This window comes from Myxine glutinosa, chromosome 8, assembly GCF_964187855.1.
Source record: "Myxine glutinosa chromosome 8, kmMyxGlut1.1, whole genome shotgun sequence".
Taxonomy (NCBI): domain Eukaryota; kingdom Metazoa; phylum Chordata; class Myxini; order Myxiniformes; family Myxinidae; genus Myxine; species Myxine glutinosa.
Window position 1 is genome coordinate 14,468,222 of NC_136268.1, and position 15,949 is coordinate 14,484,170.

Consider the following 15,949-nt stretch of genomic DNA (forward strand, 5'->3'; position numbering starts at 1 on the left):
GCCCGATGGCGAGCAGATCAAGTCATGACCAGAGGGAGGGCAGCCGTGGCAGGAAGGGAGTGCCCCTCTGTGATGCCAAGGCAGATCCAAAACGTCGCTGACAAATCCAAGGAGAAGCATGCAACACAGAGCCAGGTGTGCAATGCAGACCCAGGTGTGCAACACAGAGCCAGGTGCACAATTGAGTGTCAGGTAGGCAATAGAGAGCCAGGTGCGCAATGGAGAGCCAGGTGCGGAACAGAGAGCCAGGTGCACAACAGAGAGCCAGTTGCGCAACAAAGTCAGGTGCGCAACGGAGAGCCAGGAGTGCAGCCAGGAACCAAATCCGTTGAAATCCAGGACAGTTCCCGTCTAGCCAGCAGCCCAAGGACAACACGGACCCGAAGGCAAAATGCAGAGCCAAGAATATGGCACCACTCACGACTCGCAAGTTTTCAGGCATTCTTCAATCACGATCCTTGCTCAAAACCCTGCCGATGAAACCCACCGCCAGAAAGCTCCCGGCCACTGCAAGAGTGGTGTGGAAGTCCATTTTGGACTTTCAGTGTTCATGAGATGTCTATCTTGAAGAGTAGGCAAGTTATTGCCGGCATCTCAATTTAAATTTGTCCCTCATCCTTTTAATTGTCAAGATAGTTAAATAACATGCATTGTAATGACAAATCTCCGTTCTGGTCTCTTCTTATCAAAATCTTCATGAAGGCACCAATCTCCAATATATTGCTCATGAGAAGAACACAAATATTACATGTGATGATAGAAATGTTTCAGTATTAATTATTGGATGATTTATGTTTGTTGTGAGCAGACGCTCGAGAAAGGTATGACGCGGGAATGCATAATTAGCTTGCTTATGAACGATGAAATGCTGGTAGAATCTTTGCTGTAGTTCTGACATTATTCTTTGTTCTGTTTACATAGGGTATGTTGAGATAGATTTAAATAAAGCCTCGTATCATAGCTAATGCTGTGCTGACCTCGATCGACGAGAGTATTCATTTTATGATCAAGACAGACGTCTCGGACTGCGTAATTTCTGCGACTCTCAATCAGGCTGGGAGACCGGTCGCCTTTTTCTGTCGTACCCTGTCTGATAGTGAAAGGTGACATTCCGCTATAGAAAAGGAGGCTTAAGCGATCATTGAAGCTGTCAGATGGTGGCACCATTTCCTTCTCGGGAAACATTTCCAATTAATCACAGACCAACAGTCGGTTGTGTTCATGTATGACGGCCATCATACACAAGATTAAAAATGAGAAAATCGCTTGCTGGCGTGTGGAATTAGCTGACTTCAGTTTTGACATCATCTACAGACCGGGACGAGATAATCTGGCAGCCGACACTTTGTCCCAACCTGTCTGCGTGGGAATGACCACCGGCGATTTAAGGGATATTCATAATTCGCTCTGACACCCCAGGGTCACGCGATTAGCTCATTTCGTGCGCAGTAGTAATTTGCCTTTTTCTATAGAGGACGTTCGGCGTCTCTGCAAGTCATGCCCCGTGTGCGCCGAAGTCAAACTGAGATTTTAGAAACCATCTATGGGGACGTTGATTCAGGCCAGCCGCCCATGGGAATGTTTGAATGTTGACTTCAAGGGTCCGTTGCCAGCCTCAGAGGGTGTGGGGGGGGGGGGGGGGGGGCGCCGATACATTCTTACTGTGGTAGACGAGTGCTCTCGATTTCCGTTTGCTTTTCCTCTACTGTGTTGCTGGAAGATCCGTAACACCTATGCTTTCGATATTTGATGGTCATTTTAACAATCGGTTTGTTTGTGTTTCACACCGAATGAAAAACATTAAGGTAGAGCATGGCGATTGTGATATATGACAGGTCCGACGACATGTTCGGCCTGACCGAAATTGGAATCAAAATGGCGGTGTGCAGAGTCAGCCCTCAGCCGCCGTACTGCTGTTATGACAACATACGTAATCACATCACCGTGTCATGTGAACAGATCCTCAGCGCTGATTGGTACACGTTTGAGGAGACGTACATACATACATACATACATATGGACTGAAAAAACAGTGTTCTAGACGGCTTTGCCCTATGGGCTATGCCATTAAAATATTGTGAAATAGAAACACGTTTGGCATTCCTTCAAAAGGATTTTGCTTTGAATTTTTACAACAATTAAAACAGGCGTTATCATTATTAAATTAATATTTACCTTGGAATGCCTCGGAAAGCTCCTGCTGGTTTGGGGCTGGGCTGTTTCTCAGCAAGGAATACATGGACATCACAAACCCAGGAGTGCAGAATCCACACTGTGAGCCATTGAACTTTACGATGCGCTCCTAGCATGACACGAGACACACAGGACATATAATATGGAGTTTAATCACAGAATCCACACTGTGAGCCAATGAACTTTACTATGAGCTCCTAGCATGACATGTGACACACAGGACATGGAATATGGGGTTTAATAGCAGAATTCACACTGTGACCCAATGACCTTCACTATGAGTTCCCAGCATGACAGGAGACACACATGACCTAGAATATGGAGCTTAATTACAAAATCCACACTGTGAGTGATTGTACTTTACTGTGCGTTCCGAGCATGACACGAGACACACAGGACATAGAATATGGAGTTTAATCCCAGAATCCACATGGTGAGCCATTGAACTTTACTATGCACTCCGAGCATGACAAGAGTCACACAGAACATATAATATGTGGTTTAATCACAGAATCCACACTGTGAGCCATTGAACATTACTATGTACTCCTAGCATGACACGAGACACATAGGACATAGAATATGGGGTTTCAGAGCAGAAATGTCAATGTACACAAATAGTTTATACAATGAGAAAAAAACTGAAGCATTCTTGCCATTTGAGATGTAGTAAGGGCATTTTATGAGATATTTCACAAATCTGTTAACTAAATTGTTACCAAAAAATTTCTTCACCAATATGTTTGTAAAGGTGTGTAATAACATGTGTTAAAATGTTGAAGTTCAACTCCCGTGGGAAACCCAGAAAAAAAGCTGTTGAATTCGGGTACCGAAAAATTATTTTCGAGAATTTTTATTTTTTTTAATCGGCCCTTAAGTAACTTATGAGGGGTCAAATAAGGGTTTTCATGATTCTGAGTTGATTGTTAACATTTATATTTTCACTTTTACATTTACACACAAAGTAGCTTTTATTTCACATACATATATAATACTCAAGAGTTATTTCTCATTCACAATGTCAGAAGTTTCAACAGTCATTGTCTATGTCTTCTTCAGACTCAACAACATCATGACTGCAGTTTCTGCATGTAATGCCATTACAGACTCCACAGGCCGAGATGCACGTGACCCCATTCTTCTTGCAGCTGCATCGCCGGTTGCTGCAATCTCCATGACAATTACAGCTCGTGAACTGCAATAGCTGGGAGGAACTCGATCTGTGTGCTCTGCTTTGCATCATTAGCATGGATTCTCTTCATCCAGCCATTCCAGTTGGAGTGTGGGAACTCAGGATCGTTGGCTTTGATCACCCACCCCGCTGCCTAGAGTGTGTCACCTGGAGTGAGGAGTGGCTGATCATGAGCCAGGGAGGAGGAAAGCTCAGCGAGGGGGAGAAACATGATCGCGTTCGTTCCTATCTGTTTCCTGTTCGTAAATGGAATAATCTTTACTTCAGTTCCTCTCAGGATCTTAGCTTTGTCGAGTGCCTTCAACTTCACCCGGGGGAAAGCTGCTGTTGTCTGTGGATCTGGCAAAGGTGGTGCCGGAGAGGTGACTTCGATCCAACCCATTGAGTGAAAGGGAGTGTTTCCGTGAATAGAGACAATGTTTAAATCTATATTGTCTCCAACAAACTGAGTGACTGCATTGTTTGTTTCCCCAACCTCCATAAAGACCACCTGATCATTACTTGACAATTCACTTTCACTGTCCTTGTTAAAGTGGACATCTCTCTGACCATCCTCAGGGAGCCTGCTCAGCGTCGACGAGTCTGGCATTTCACTCAGGCCAACTGGCACGGTCTTCAAGCAGCCATCAATCATCTGGACTGGTCTCCCATTTCTACCGCCTCTGACATCAACTCATCCTGGGAGTTCTTCCGAGGTGAATTGCTCTCTCTCATGCACAGATTTATCCCATCTCGTCTTCAGTTGTCTTACCCTTCCTCCCGTCCATGGTACACGGAATCTTGTGGTGAGGCTGTTGCCCAGAAACAACTTGCCTTCGTCTCCTGGAAAGCAAATCCAACGGAAGGAAATCTCATTTCCTTTCACAAAGCCCGAAACAAGTGTGTGTCCACCCTCAGGAGAGCCAGGAAACAATATCTCTCCGTTCTCAAGACCGAACTCTCTTATCTGTCTCCCTCTTCCAAATCCTGGTGGCGTCTGGTCAAATCCGTTTCTGGTGTTTGTTCCCCCTCCATCCCCTCCCTTACCTCAAACGGCTACACAGCTGACTCCGCACGTGAAAAAGCTGAATGCCTCAACTCTGTGTTTGCCTCTAAATCTTGTGTCCCAAACCCATCCCTCTCTGTACCCACCATACCCAGTCGTACCCTGCTGCTCCTGGACTCCGTGTCCTTTCCTCCTGACAAGGTGGAAAAGTTTCTGTCAACCCTCGACTCTGATTCTGCAACTGGACCCGACGGCATCAGCCCACGAGTCCTAAAATCCTGCTCTGCTGCTCTATCTCACCCTCTCTCTGTTCTCTTCACCCTCTCTTTTGCTCAAGGTCAACTGCCATCTGCTTGGAAATCAGCCAACATCACCGCTTTGCACAAAAAAGGTGCAAAAACAGATCCTAGCAACTACAGACCAATCAGCCTTCTCTCAATTATCAGCAAAGTCATGGAATCCATCATTGCTTCGGATATGAAATCTTTCCTCTTCTCCAATGGCTTGATCTCTGATCATCAATTTGGTTTCAGACCAGGTCACTCTACTCTGGACATGCTGCTTCTGCTGTCTCAACAATGGATGGAGGTCCTCAATGCCAAACAGGAAATTAGAGCTGTCTCCCTCGACATATCACGTGCCTTCGACACGGTCTGGCACCCCGCTCTGCTCACCAAACTCTCCTCCTTTGGTATCCATGGAAATCTCCACGCATGGCTGGCGGACTTCCTCTCTAGTCGTCGTCAACGTGTGGCCCTGAATGGGTTTCTCTCATCTCCTCTTCCTGTTCAGGCTGGAGTTCCCCAAGGCAGTGTTCTGGGCCCCGTGCTTTTTCTGGTCTTCATCAATGATCTCTCTGACTCTCTCGAAAATCCTCTCTATCTCTTTGCTGATGACTCCACTCTCTGCCGCTCCATTCCTCTTCCCTCAGATCGGCAGTCTGCTGCCTCCTCACTCTCTGAAGACCTGGACAAAATCACAGACTGGTCAAACAAGTGGAACATGTCTTTCAATCCTGACAAATCTCACACTCTTACTATGTCTCTCCGAAAAGATCGACTGGACAACCCTCCCATCTACTTTCTCAACAATCCTCTCCAAGAAGTTCTGTCGCTCAAGATTTTGGGTCTCACTATCTGCCATGATCTTTCTTGGGAAAACCACATTTCCAAGCTGGCCTCCAAAGCCAGTCGCCGACTGGGCATCCTCCGTCGTGCGAAGTCCTTCCTCGGCACACCTGAGCTCCTCACCACATACAAGGCTTTCATCCGCAGCTCAATGGAATACTGTTCTCCCCTATGGGCCGGTGCTCCTGCCTCACACCTAGCTCGGCTTCACGCTGTTGAAACCAAAGCTTTCAGAATTATTGGAATCTCCCGCGATGAAGCTATCTCTGAGGGCCTTTCACTCACTCACCGCAGGCAGGTAGGTGGTCTTTCTGTCTTCTACCGACTCCTCTCCGGCCTTGCACCCCCAGCTCTCTCTGTGCTCTGTCCCCCAAATATTCCTACAGGTCGCACAAGATCTGCCAGCAACCCTCTGATGGTTAAACTGCCGAAATCTCGGCTCTCTGCTCACCTTCACTCTTTCATTCCTCTTTTCTCCCGCCTCTGGAACAAACTCCCTCACTCCCTTCAATCCCACTCCTCCCTCCAGGTCTTTAAAACAGCTGTTCACCACCATCTCTTATCTTCCCCCATCCAAAACCTTGATCTTTTCTACCCCCGCTAATTCACCCCAGTTCCACCTTGTTTGAAATTCCAACTTCTTTCCTGGAAGTCCTGGCAGTGTCCATATGTTTTATACCTCTCCCACCGCCCCCTTCCCACGCCCCCCCCCCCCCAAAGCCCTCGCCCTCTCTCAGATCTCTCGATGTCTCCATGTCTCTCCGTCCCTGCTCTCAAATGTTGTGTTTGTGTCCTTCCCCCTCTCTCCCCATCTTGTCTACCGTCTACCGCTCCCTATGTTATATGTTTTATATGTCGGTTTGTCTTTCTGTGTGATTAATGTTCGCTCTTTCACGAGCCTCGACCTTGTATACAAAAAAAAAAAAAAAAAAAACTGGCTGGCACTTTGGCTGTCATCACTGAATGATCCTCAAGCGCAGCATCAACCGCAACCTCATCATTGATCTGTTCATCGGTTTCCTCCACAATGGTGTCAAGAGTGCCAGAAGTATCTGGAACATCATCTCCACTCCTACTATTAAGGAAGCAGTATTTGTAGTTTTGTGTCTCCATGTAAGACTCAGTGTATCCCAGCCGGTGGAACTTGTTGAGCATCCATTTTGACCCAAATCTATGATCAAGTTGTATGGCAAGCCCCATTTGGTGTGGCAATACTCCAGACCGAGGTCGATAGGCCTTAATAAAATTCTGCCCCCAAACGGCAACTCTTTCGTCTGTCTTGACAATCGGTCTCAAGAACATCTGAAGGCTTGCAGGAACAAGTGTCAGCTGACTATCGATGTCAGTCATACTGTGTGTGGTGGGGTATGACTTTGGACCTAAATCAATCAAGGCAATATCATTGGATATGAACTTGAGTGCCGTCTTTATGATCTGAGTCTTCTCATCTCCATGGTCAAGATTAGCATGATGCTCTCGTAGAATATTGTCGGTGCCATCTTTGAGACAGAGTACATCTGCCCTTCTTTCCTGTGTTGTGAAATACAAGGTGTCTTCGTATTTCTCTAGAAGTTTTATCTTTAGCCAATGCTTTGAATAAGAAAGGCTCTTCTCTGGTGACTGATCAAACTCCTGCAGCTTTTCATGGACTTGGTCCATGTTCATTACCCCATGCTCTAATTCTGAGTCTAACCATTTGCAGAATTCAATAAAAACTACCTCTCGCTCCTCATCAATACTCCTCTGTCCTCTCTTCCTTTTTCCTTCCTCATCAGTCTTGGACAAACTGTCACCTCTCGCAAACATAAGTTTGCATCGCAAATGGTACAGTGTTTCTTCTGCTACCAAGTCGTTGTCCCTTCCAGGCGTCCAGTGACTTCAGTGCCCCAGTCATCCCCGTGACTCCGTGCTGTCTTCAGCAAGCTTGCCTTCAGTGTATCTGCAGTCAAATTATCTGGCACTCTGTATTTCTTTCTAGCTTGTGCTGGATTATTTTTGTAGAGCTGGGCTGGTTGGTTGCAAAGAATGCATACATCCTTATACAGGAGGTCAACTGACTGTGATCTTCTAGAACTGCAGCCAGTTGATGAACTGAACTCACAAGTAGTGCGTCTTCTCTTCAACTTTGATGACTCTTTCTCTGCCTTTGATGCTTGAGCTGACTTCTTGGTGGTTGCAACAAAGTTGTTGTACAGATCATTTTTACACTCTGGTGGTACCTCAGTTTTCCTTCCTTTTGAGCCTCCTTCATACGTTCCACAACAGTAACATTTTCGACAGTTTCTACTTGTTTCAATAAAGTTGAGTATCCCTTTGGAGTTGCCTGTATGAGCCTTTCAGCTGGTGTATCCGAGTGTGCACAGATGAAGCAATTGAGCACAGGTGGAGTAAAGTCTTCATCCATATTGCTAGACTCCATGTCCTGCAAAGTAGAAAATGAGATATATTTAGAAATTATTTATCCACAAAGGAGTGTCTGTGGTGAAATATAAATGTTAACAATCAACTCAGAATCATGAAAAACCCTTATTTGACCCCTCATAAGTTACTTAAGGGCCGATTAAAAAAAATAAAAATTCTCGAAAATAATTTTTCGGTACCCGAATTCAACAGCTTTTTTTCTGGGTTTCCCACGGGAGTTGACCTTCAACATTTTAACACATGTTATTACACACCTTTACAAACATATTGGGGAAGAAATTTTTTGGTAACAATTTAGTTAACAGATTTTCATATGTTTCCCTGACTAATGTTCAATGCATGTTAATTATATTCTCATTATTGGAATAATAGAAGTGTATAACAATAATCCCCTGTTGTTTTATCTGCCCAAAACAGCTGGGATAAACTCGTGCCCTAAAAATTGTTCATTTTTATATTGATAAATGTTTACCTTATATTGATTTTTATTTCGAATATTTTTGTATTTCATCCATTGTTATACCTCTGACTTATCTATATGTGGCAGTCCTCGCTGTAGGAACAAGAAGTGTTCCACAAAAGTAGTATGTACAGTGAAAATATGTATAGCAAAAATGTGTGCAGTGAAAATGTGTATCGTGAAAATATGTATAGCTAAAATGTGTATAGCTAAAATGTGTATAGCTAAAATGTGTGTTGTGAAAATGTGTATCGTGAAAATGTGTTTAGCGAAAATGTGTGCAGTGAAAATATGTATAGCGACAATCTGTTGAGCTAAAATGTGTGTAGCGAAAATGTGTATTGCGAAAATGTGTATAGTGAAAATGTGTATAGCGAAAATGTGTAAAGCGAAAATGTGAATAGCGACAATGTGTATCGCGACAATGTGAAAAGCGACAATGTGTATAGCGACAATGTGTATAGTGAAAATGTGTTGAGTGAAAATGTGTGTAGCGTCAATGTGTAGAGCAAAAATGTGTACAGCGACAATGTGTGCAGCGAAAATATGTATAGCGAAAATGAGTATTGCGAAAATGTGAATATCGACAATGTGTTGAGCGAAAATGTGTACAGCGACAATGTGTTAAGCTACAATGTGTATCGTGACAATGTGTATAGCAACAATGTGTATAACGACAATGTGCAGAGCGACAATGTGTATTGCGAAAATGTGAACAGCAAAAATGTGTATAACAAAAATGTGTATAGCGAAAATGTGTATAGTGACAATGTGTATAGGGACAATGGGTATAGTGACAATGTGTATAGTGACAATGTGTATTGTGAGAATGTGTATAGCCACAATTTGTATAGCGACAATATGTATAGTGACAATGTATATAGCGACAATGTGTATAGCTACAATGTGTATTGTGACAATGTGTATCGCGACAATGCGTATTGCGACAATGTGTAGAGCGACAATGTGTATAGCAACAATGTGTAGAGCGAGAATGTGAATAGCGAAAATGTAAATCGCGAAAATGTGAAGAGCGAAAATGTGCATAACAAAAATGTGTATGGCGAAAGTATGTAGCTACAAAGTCTATCGCAAAAATGTGTTGAGCGAAAATGTATGTAGCGAAAATGTGTTGAGTGAAAATGTAAACAGCGACAGAGTGTATCGCGACAATGTGTATAGCTACAATGTGCATAGCGACAATGTGTATTGTGACAATGTGTATCGCGACAATGCGTATTGCGACAATGTGTAGAGCGACAATGTGTATAGCGACAATGTGTAGAGCGAGAATGTGAATAGCGAAAATGTAAATCGCGAAAAGGTGAATAGTGAAAAGGTGTATCAGGAAAATGTGTGTAGCGAAAATGTGTATAGCTACAAAATGTATCGCGACAATGTGTTGAGCAAAAATGTGTGTTGCGATAATGTGTCGTGAAAATGTAAACAGCGACAGAGTGTATCGCGACAATGTGTATAGCTACAATGTGCATAGCGACAATGTCTATAGCGACATTGTGTATAACGACAATGTGAATAGCGACAAAGTGCATAGCAACAATGTGAAATGCGACAATGTGTATAGCGACAATGTGAATAGCGACAATGTGTATAGCGACAACGTGTATCGCGGAAATGTGTTGAGCGAAGATGTGTGTAGCAAAAATGTGTATAGCTACAATGTGTCTATCGAAAATGTGCATTGCGAAAATGTGTATCGCGAAAATGTGTATCGCGAAAATGTGTATAGCGTCAATGTGTATCGCGAAAATGTGAATCGTGAAAATGTGTATCGCGAAAATGTGTATAGCACCAATGTATATTGCGAAAATGTGAATCGCGCCAAAGTGTATAAAGACAACGTATATTATGGCGACAATGTGTATAGCGAAAATGTGTTGAGGGAAGATGTGTATAGCGAAGATGGGTGCAGCGAAACTATGTGTCGCAAAAATGTGTATCGCGAAAAATTGTACAGCGAAAATGTGAATAGCGACAATGTGTATTGCGACAATGTGTATCGCTACAATGTTTATCGTGAAAATGTGTCCTTCAAAAATGTGTGCAGCGAAAATGTGTGCAGTGAAAATGTGTGCAGTGAAAATGTGTGTCGTGAAAATGTGTATCGTGAATGTTGAGCGAAAATGTGTGTAGCGAAAATGTGTGCAGTGAAAATGTGTGTGCAGTGAAAATGTTTGCAGTGAAAATGTGTGTCATGAAAATGTGTAGAGTGAATGTGTCGCGAAAATGTGTGAAGTGAAAATGTGTGTTGCGAAAATGTGTATATCGAAAATGTGTGTTGTGAAAATGTGTATCGTGAATGTGTAGCGAAAATGTGTACAGTGAAAATATGTGACGCGAAAATTTGTATTGCAACAATGTGTATAGCTGCAATGTTTGTCGCGAAAATATGTCTCGTGAAATTGTGTATCGCAAATATGTGTACACCGACAGAGTGTGTTGCGAAAATGTGTGTAGCGAAAATGTGTTTCGTGAAAATGTGTACAGCGAAAATGTGGATAGTGAAAATGTGTATCGTGACAATGTGTATAGCAACAATGTGTATAACGACAATGTGCAGAGCAACAATGTGTATAGCGACAATGTGTATTGCGAAAATGTGTATAGCGACAAATGTGAATAACGAAAATGTGAACAGCAAAAATGTGTTTAACAAAAATGTGTATCGTGAAAATGTGTATAGTGACAATGTGTATCGTGACAATGTGTATCGTGACAATGTGTATAGTGACAATGTGTATTGTGAGAATGTGTATAGCCACAATTTGTATAGCGACAATGTGTATAGTGACAATGTGTATAGTGACAATGTATATAGTGACAATGTGTATAGTGACAATGTGTTTAGCTACAATGTGTATCGTGACAATGTGTAGAGCGACAATGTGTATAGCGACAATGTGTAGAGCGAGAATGTGAATAGCGAAAATGTGAATCGCGAAAATGTGAAGAGCGAAAATGTGCATAACAAAAATGTGTATAGCGAAAATGTGTGTCGCTACAAAGTGTATCGCGAAAACGTGTTGAGCGAAAATGTATGTAGCGAAAATGTGTTGAGTGAAAATGTGTGTAGCGAAAAGGTGTATAGTGAAAAGGTGTATCAGGAAAATGTGTGTCGCGAAATGTGTATAGCTACAAAGTGTATCGTGAAAATGTGTTGAGCAAAAATGTGTGTTGCGAAAATGTGTATAACGACAATGTGAATAGCGACAAAGTGCATAGCAACAATGTCTATAGCGACATTGTGTATAACGACAATGTGAATAGCGCCAAAGTGCATGTCGACAATGTGAAAAGCGACAATGTGTATAGCGACAATGTGAATAGCGACAATGTGAATAGCGACAATGTGTATAGCGACAATGTGTATAGCGACAATGTGTGTAGCGAAAATGTGTTGAGCGAAGATGTGTGTAGCAAAAATGTGTATAGCCACAATGTGTCTAGCGAAAATGTGTGTCGCGAAAATGTGTATCACGAAAATGTGTATCGCGACAATATGTATAGCGTCAATGTGTATCGCAAAAATGTCTATCGTGAAAATGTGTATCGAGAAAATGTGTGCAGTGACAATGTGTATATCGAAAATGTGTGTTGTGAAAATGTGTGTCGCGACTGTGTATATTGACAAAGTATATTGCGACAATGTCCATCGTGACAATGTGCACAGCGACAATGTGTGTAGCGAAAATGTGTGTAGCAAAAATGTGTATTGTGAAAATGTGTATAGCGACAATGTATATAGCTACAATATGTATCCCGAAAATGTGTTGAGTGAAGATGTTTGTCGCGAAAATGTGCATCGCGAAAATATGTATGGCGAAAATGTGTATCGTGAAAATGTGTGGCATCGATGTGTATCGCGAAAATGTGTATGGCGACAATGTGTATGGCGAAAATGTGAATAGCGACATAGTGTATCGAGACATCGTGTATAGCAAAAATGTGTATCACTACAATGTGTATCGTGAGAATGGGTTGAGTGAAGATGTGTATCGTGAAGATGTGTGTAGCGAAACTATGTGTCGCAAAAATGTGTATCGCGAAAAAGTGAATAGCGAAAAAGTGAATAGCAACAATGTGTATTGCGACAATGTGTATAGCTACAATGTTTATCGTGAAAATGTGTCTCGCAAAAATGTGTATAGCAAGTATGTGTACACCGACAAAGTGTGTTGCGAAAATGTGTATAGCGACAACGTGTATCGCGAAAATGTGTTGAGCGAAGATGTGTGTAGCTAAAATGTGTGTAGCGAAAATGTGTGTAGTGAAAATGTGTGTAGTGAAAATGTGTGTAGTGAAAATGTGTATCGTGAATGTAGAGCGAAAATGTGTGTTGCGAAAATGTGTGCAGTGAAAATGTGTGTGTCGCGAAAATGCGTGTCATGAAAATATGTATTGTGAAAATGTGTCGTGAAAATGTGTATCACGAAAATGTGTATCGTGAAAATGTGTGTCGTTAAAATGTGTAGTGAATGTGTAGCGAAAATGTGTGAAGTGAAAATGTGTGTGGCGAAAATGTGTATCATGAAAATGTGTATAGTGTATGTGTAGCGAAAATGTGTATCGCAAAAATGTGTGCAGTGAAAATGTGTATGTCGAAAATGTGTATCGTGAAAATGTGTATAGTGAACGTGTCGCGAAAATGTGTGCAGTGAAAATGTGAGTAGCGAAAATGTGTGAAGTGAAAATCTGTATTGTGAAAATGTGTGTCGCGAAAATGTGCACAGCAAAAATGTATATCGCAAAAATGTGTATTGCGAAAATGTGAATCGTGAAAATGTGTATTGCTAAAATGTGAATAGTGAAAATGTGTATTGTAAAAATGTGTACAGTGAAAATGTGTATTGTGTGATTGCAAATGTTATAGCAAAGCAAATGTTATAGCAAATGCAAATGTTATAGCAAATGTTATAGCATTATAAATGTTATAGCAAAAAGTGTATGGCAAAAATATGTATCGTGAAATTGTGTTTCGCTAAAATGTGCAAAGCGACAATGTGTAAAGCAAAAATGTGTGTAGCAAAAATGTGGATCGTGAAAATGTGGATAGTGCCAAAGTGTATAGCGAAAATGTGTGTTGCGAAAATGTGTTTGGCTAAATTATGTATCGCGACAATGTGTATTATGAAAATATGTAAAGCGACAATGTGTTTCGCAAAAATGTGTGTTGCGAAAATGTTTGCAGAGAAAATGTCTGTTGCGACAAAGTGCACAGTGGAAATTTGTATAGTGACAATGTGTTTTGTGATAATGTGTGTAGTGACAAAGTGCATTGCCCACTTCTGGTGGGATTGTCACTTTCTGCTGTGCCAAATGAGTCCTATTTAATAAGGTGCAACTGCAATGTGTCTATAATTCATATTTTTTGAGATATTGCCCACTTTTTGTATTATGAACTCACAAGTGGCCATATTGTGTTTCGGATCAGCTTATTTTAATCAAATGTTTGCCTAGGTAGTTGATCATATGTTTTAAGTTTCGCATTGATCGGTTAAGCGGTTATCGAGAAGCGAGAAGTTTGTTAATCGGTTAAGTACCACACCTTGCTGTATAGAAATACCACACCATGCTGCATAGAAATACCACACCATGCTGTATAGAAATACCACACCATGCTGTATAGAAATACCACACCATGCTGCATAGAAATATCACACCATGCTGCATAGAAATACCACGCCATGCTGCATAGAAATACCACACCATGCTGCATAGAAATAGCACACCATGCTGCATAGAAATACTACACCATGCTGTATAGAAATACCACACCATGCTGCATAGAAATACCACACCATGTTGCATAGAAATACCACACCATGCTGTATAGAAATACCACACCATGCTGCATAGAAATATCACACCATGCTGCATAGAAATACCACACCATGCTGCATAGAAATACCACACCATGCTGCATAGAGATACTACACCATGCTGCATAGAAATACCACACCATGCTGCATAGAAATACCACACCATGCTGCATAGAAATACCACACCATGCTGCATAGAAATACCACACCATGCTGCATAGAAATACCACACCATGCTGCATAGAAATACCACACCATGCTGCATAGAAATACCACACCATGCTGCATAGAAATACCACACCATGCTGCATAGAAATACTACACCATGCTGCATAGAAATACTACACCATGCTGCATAGAAATACTACACCATGCTGCATGCATGTTTGATGTAGTTGTTGTTAACTACCTTGTAGCATACCTGTCTGCTGTCCCGCTTCAGCATTAGTTTACCTTTTACCAAGCCCAGGTCTGCTTGGACTAGGGCGGGGATGATACGTTCGTTTTATTATTGCCAAATGGTACGAATATTATTATTGTTGTTAATATTATTAGTATTAATAAATGCTTTGTTACAATGTCATCATTGTTTTTGTTATTTATTTTGTAATAGGAATACCATGTCATGGAAGGACCTATTAAACTGCGCTATGCACCTTAACATGGCGATGCGTGTTTAGAAACATAGGAATTCTTCAGGATTCTTTGTAGTTAATAAGCCTGATCATGTCAGGAGATCATAACTAAATAGTTTCTCATTTTGAACATGTTCCAGGGCTCTGCTTCTGATCCGTCTGGGGAAGCATAAGCTCTTTCATCTGGCCCCTCAATAGGAACTTCTGACTGTCATTATCTGCAGGGGGCGATGTTTTTTACCTTCACCCCGAGCGCCACAAACCATCACTTCGCCACTGCTTTCTAGCATTGAGTGAGTTACAAGCACAGTCGTGAGTTACCTGCACAGGGTGCAACCTGCTGGTTGAGTTACCAATCCCTTCTGTCGTGATAACTGCTTTACCATGCAAAGAGCAGATGGGAGTCAGACAGGTATTAACCGCATAGTGCCTGTGACATAGAGAGGGTTACATCAAAATAAGACAGGTATTTTCCGCATCGTACCTGTGATATACAGAGCGTTACATCAAAATAAGACAGGAATTAACCACTTAGTGCTGGTGACATGCAAAGCGTTACATCAAAATAAGACAGGTATTAACCGCATAGTGCTTGTGACATACAGAGCATTACATCAAAATAAGACAGGTATTAACCGCATAGTGCTTGTGACATACAGAGTATTACATGAAAATAAGACAGGTATTAACCGCATAGTGCTTGTGACATACAGAGCATTACATCAAAATAAGACAGGTATTAACCGCATAGTGCTTGTGACATACAGAGCATTACATGAAAATAAGACAGGTATTAACCGCATAGTGCTTGTGACATACAGAGCATTACATCAAAATAAGACAGGTATTAACCGCATAGTGCTTGTGACATACAGAGCATTACATCAAAATAAGACAGGAATTAACCACTTCGTGCTCGTGACATGCAAAGCGTTACATCAAAATAAGTCAGGTATTAACCACATCGTTCTTGTGATATACAGAGCGTTACATCAAAATAAGTCAGGTATTAACCACATCGTACCTGTGATATACAGAGCGTTACATCAAAATAAGACAGGTATTAACCACATCAGTAGTGTAATAATGTTGCTTC

The 15,949-nt window shown here is 41.8% G+C and overlaps 1 protein-coding gene across 1 annotated transcript in view; it reads right to left on the reverse strand.

The window, feature by feature from the left end:
* The window catches only part of LOC137432196 (xanthine dehydrogenase/oxidase), a 296,924-nt gene extending 281,430 nt beyond the window's left edge, over nucleotides 1-15,494 (reverse strand). The window contains exons 1-3 of the mRNA XM_078782822.1: nucleotides 15,490-15,494; nucleotides 15,175-15,283; nucleotides 2,176-2,302 (exon numbers count right to left, since the gene is read on the reverse strand). Of these exons, the coding sequence (XP_078638948.1) occupies nucleotides 2,176-2,302; nucleotides 15,175-15,283; nucleotides 15,490-15,494 (241 nt within the window). The remainder of the gene's footprint in view (nucleotides 1-2,175; nucleotides 2,303-15,174; nucleotides 15,284-15,489) is intronic.
* Between the last annotated feature and the right edge of the window lie 455 nt (nucleotides 15,495-15,949).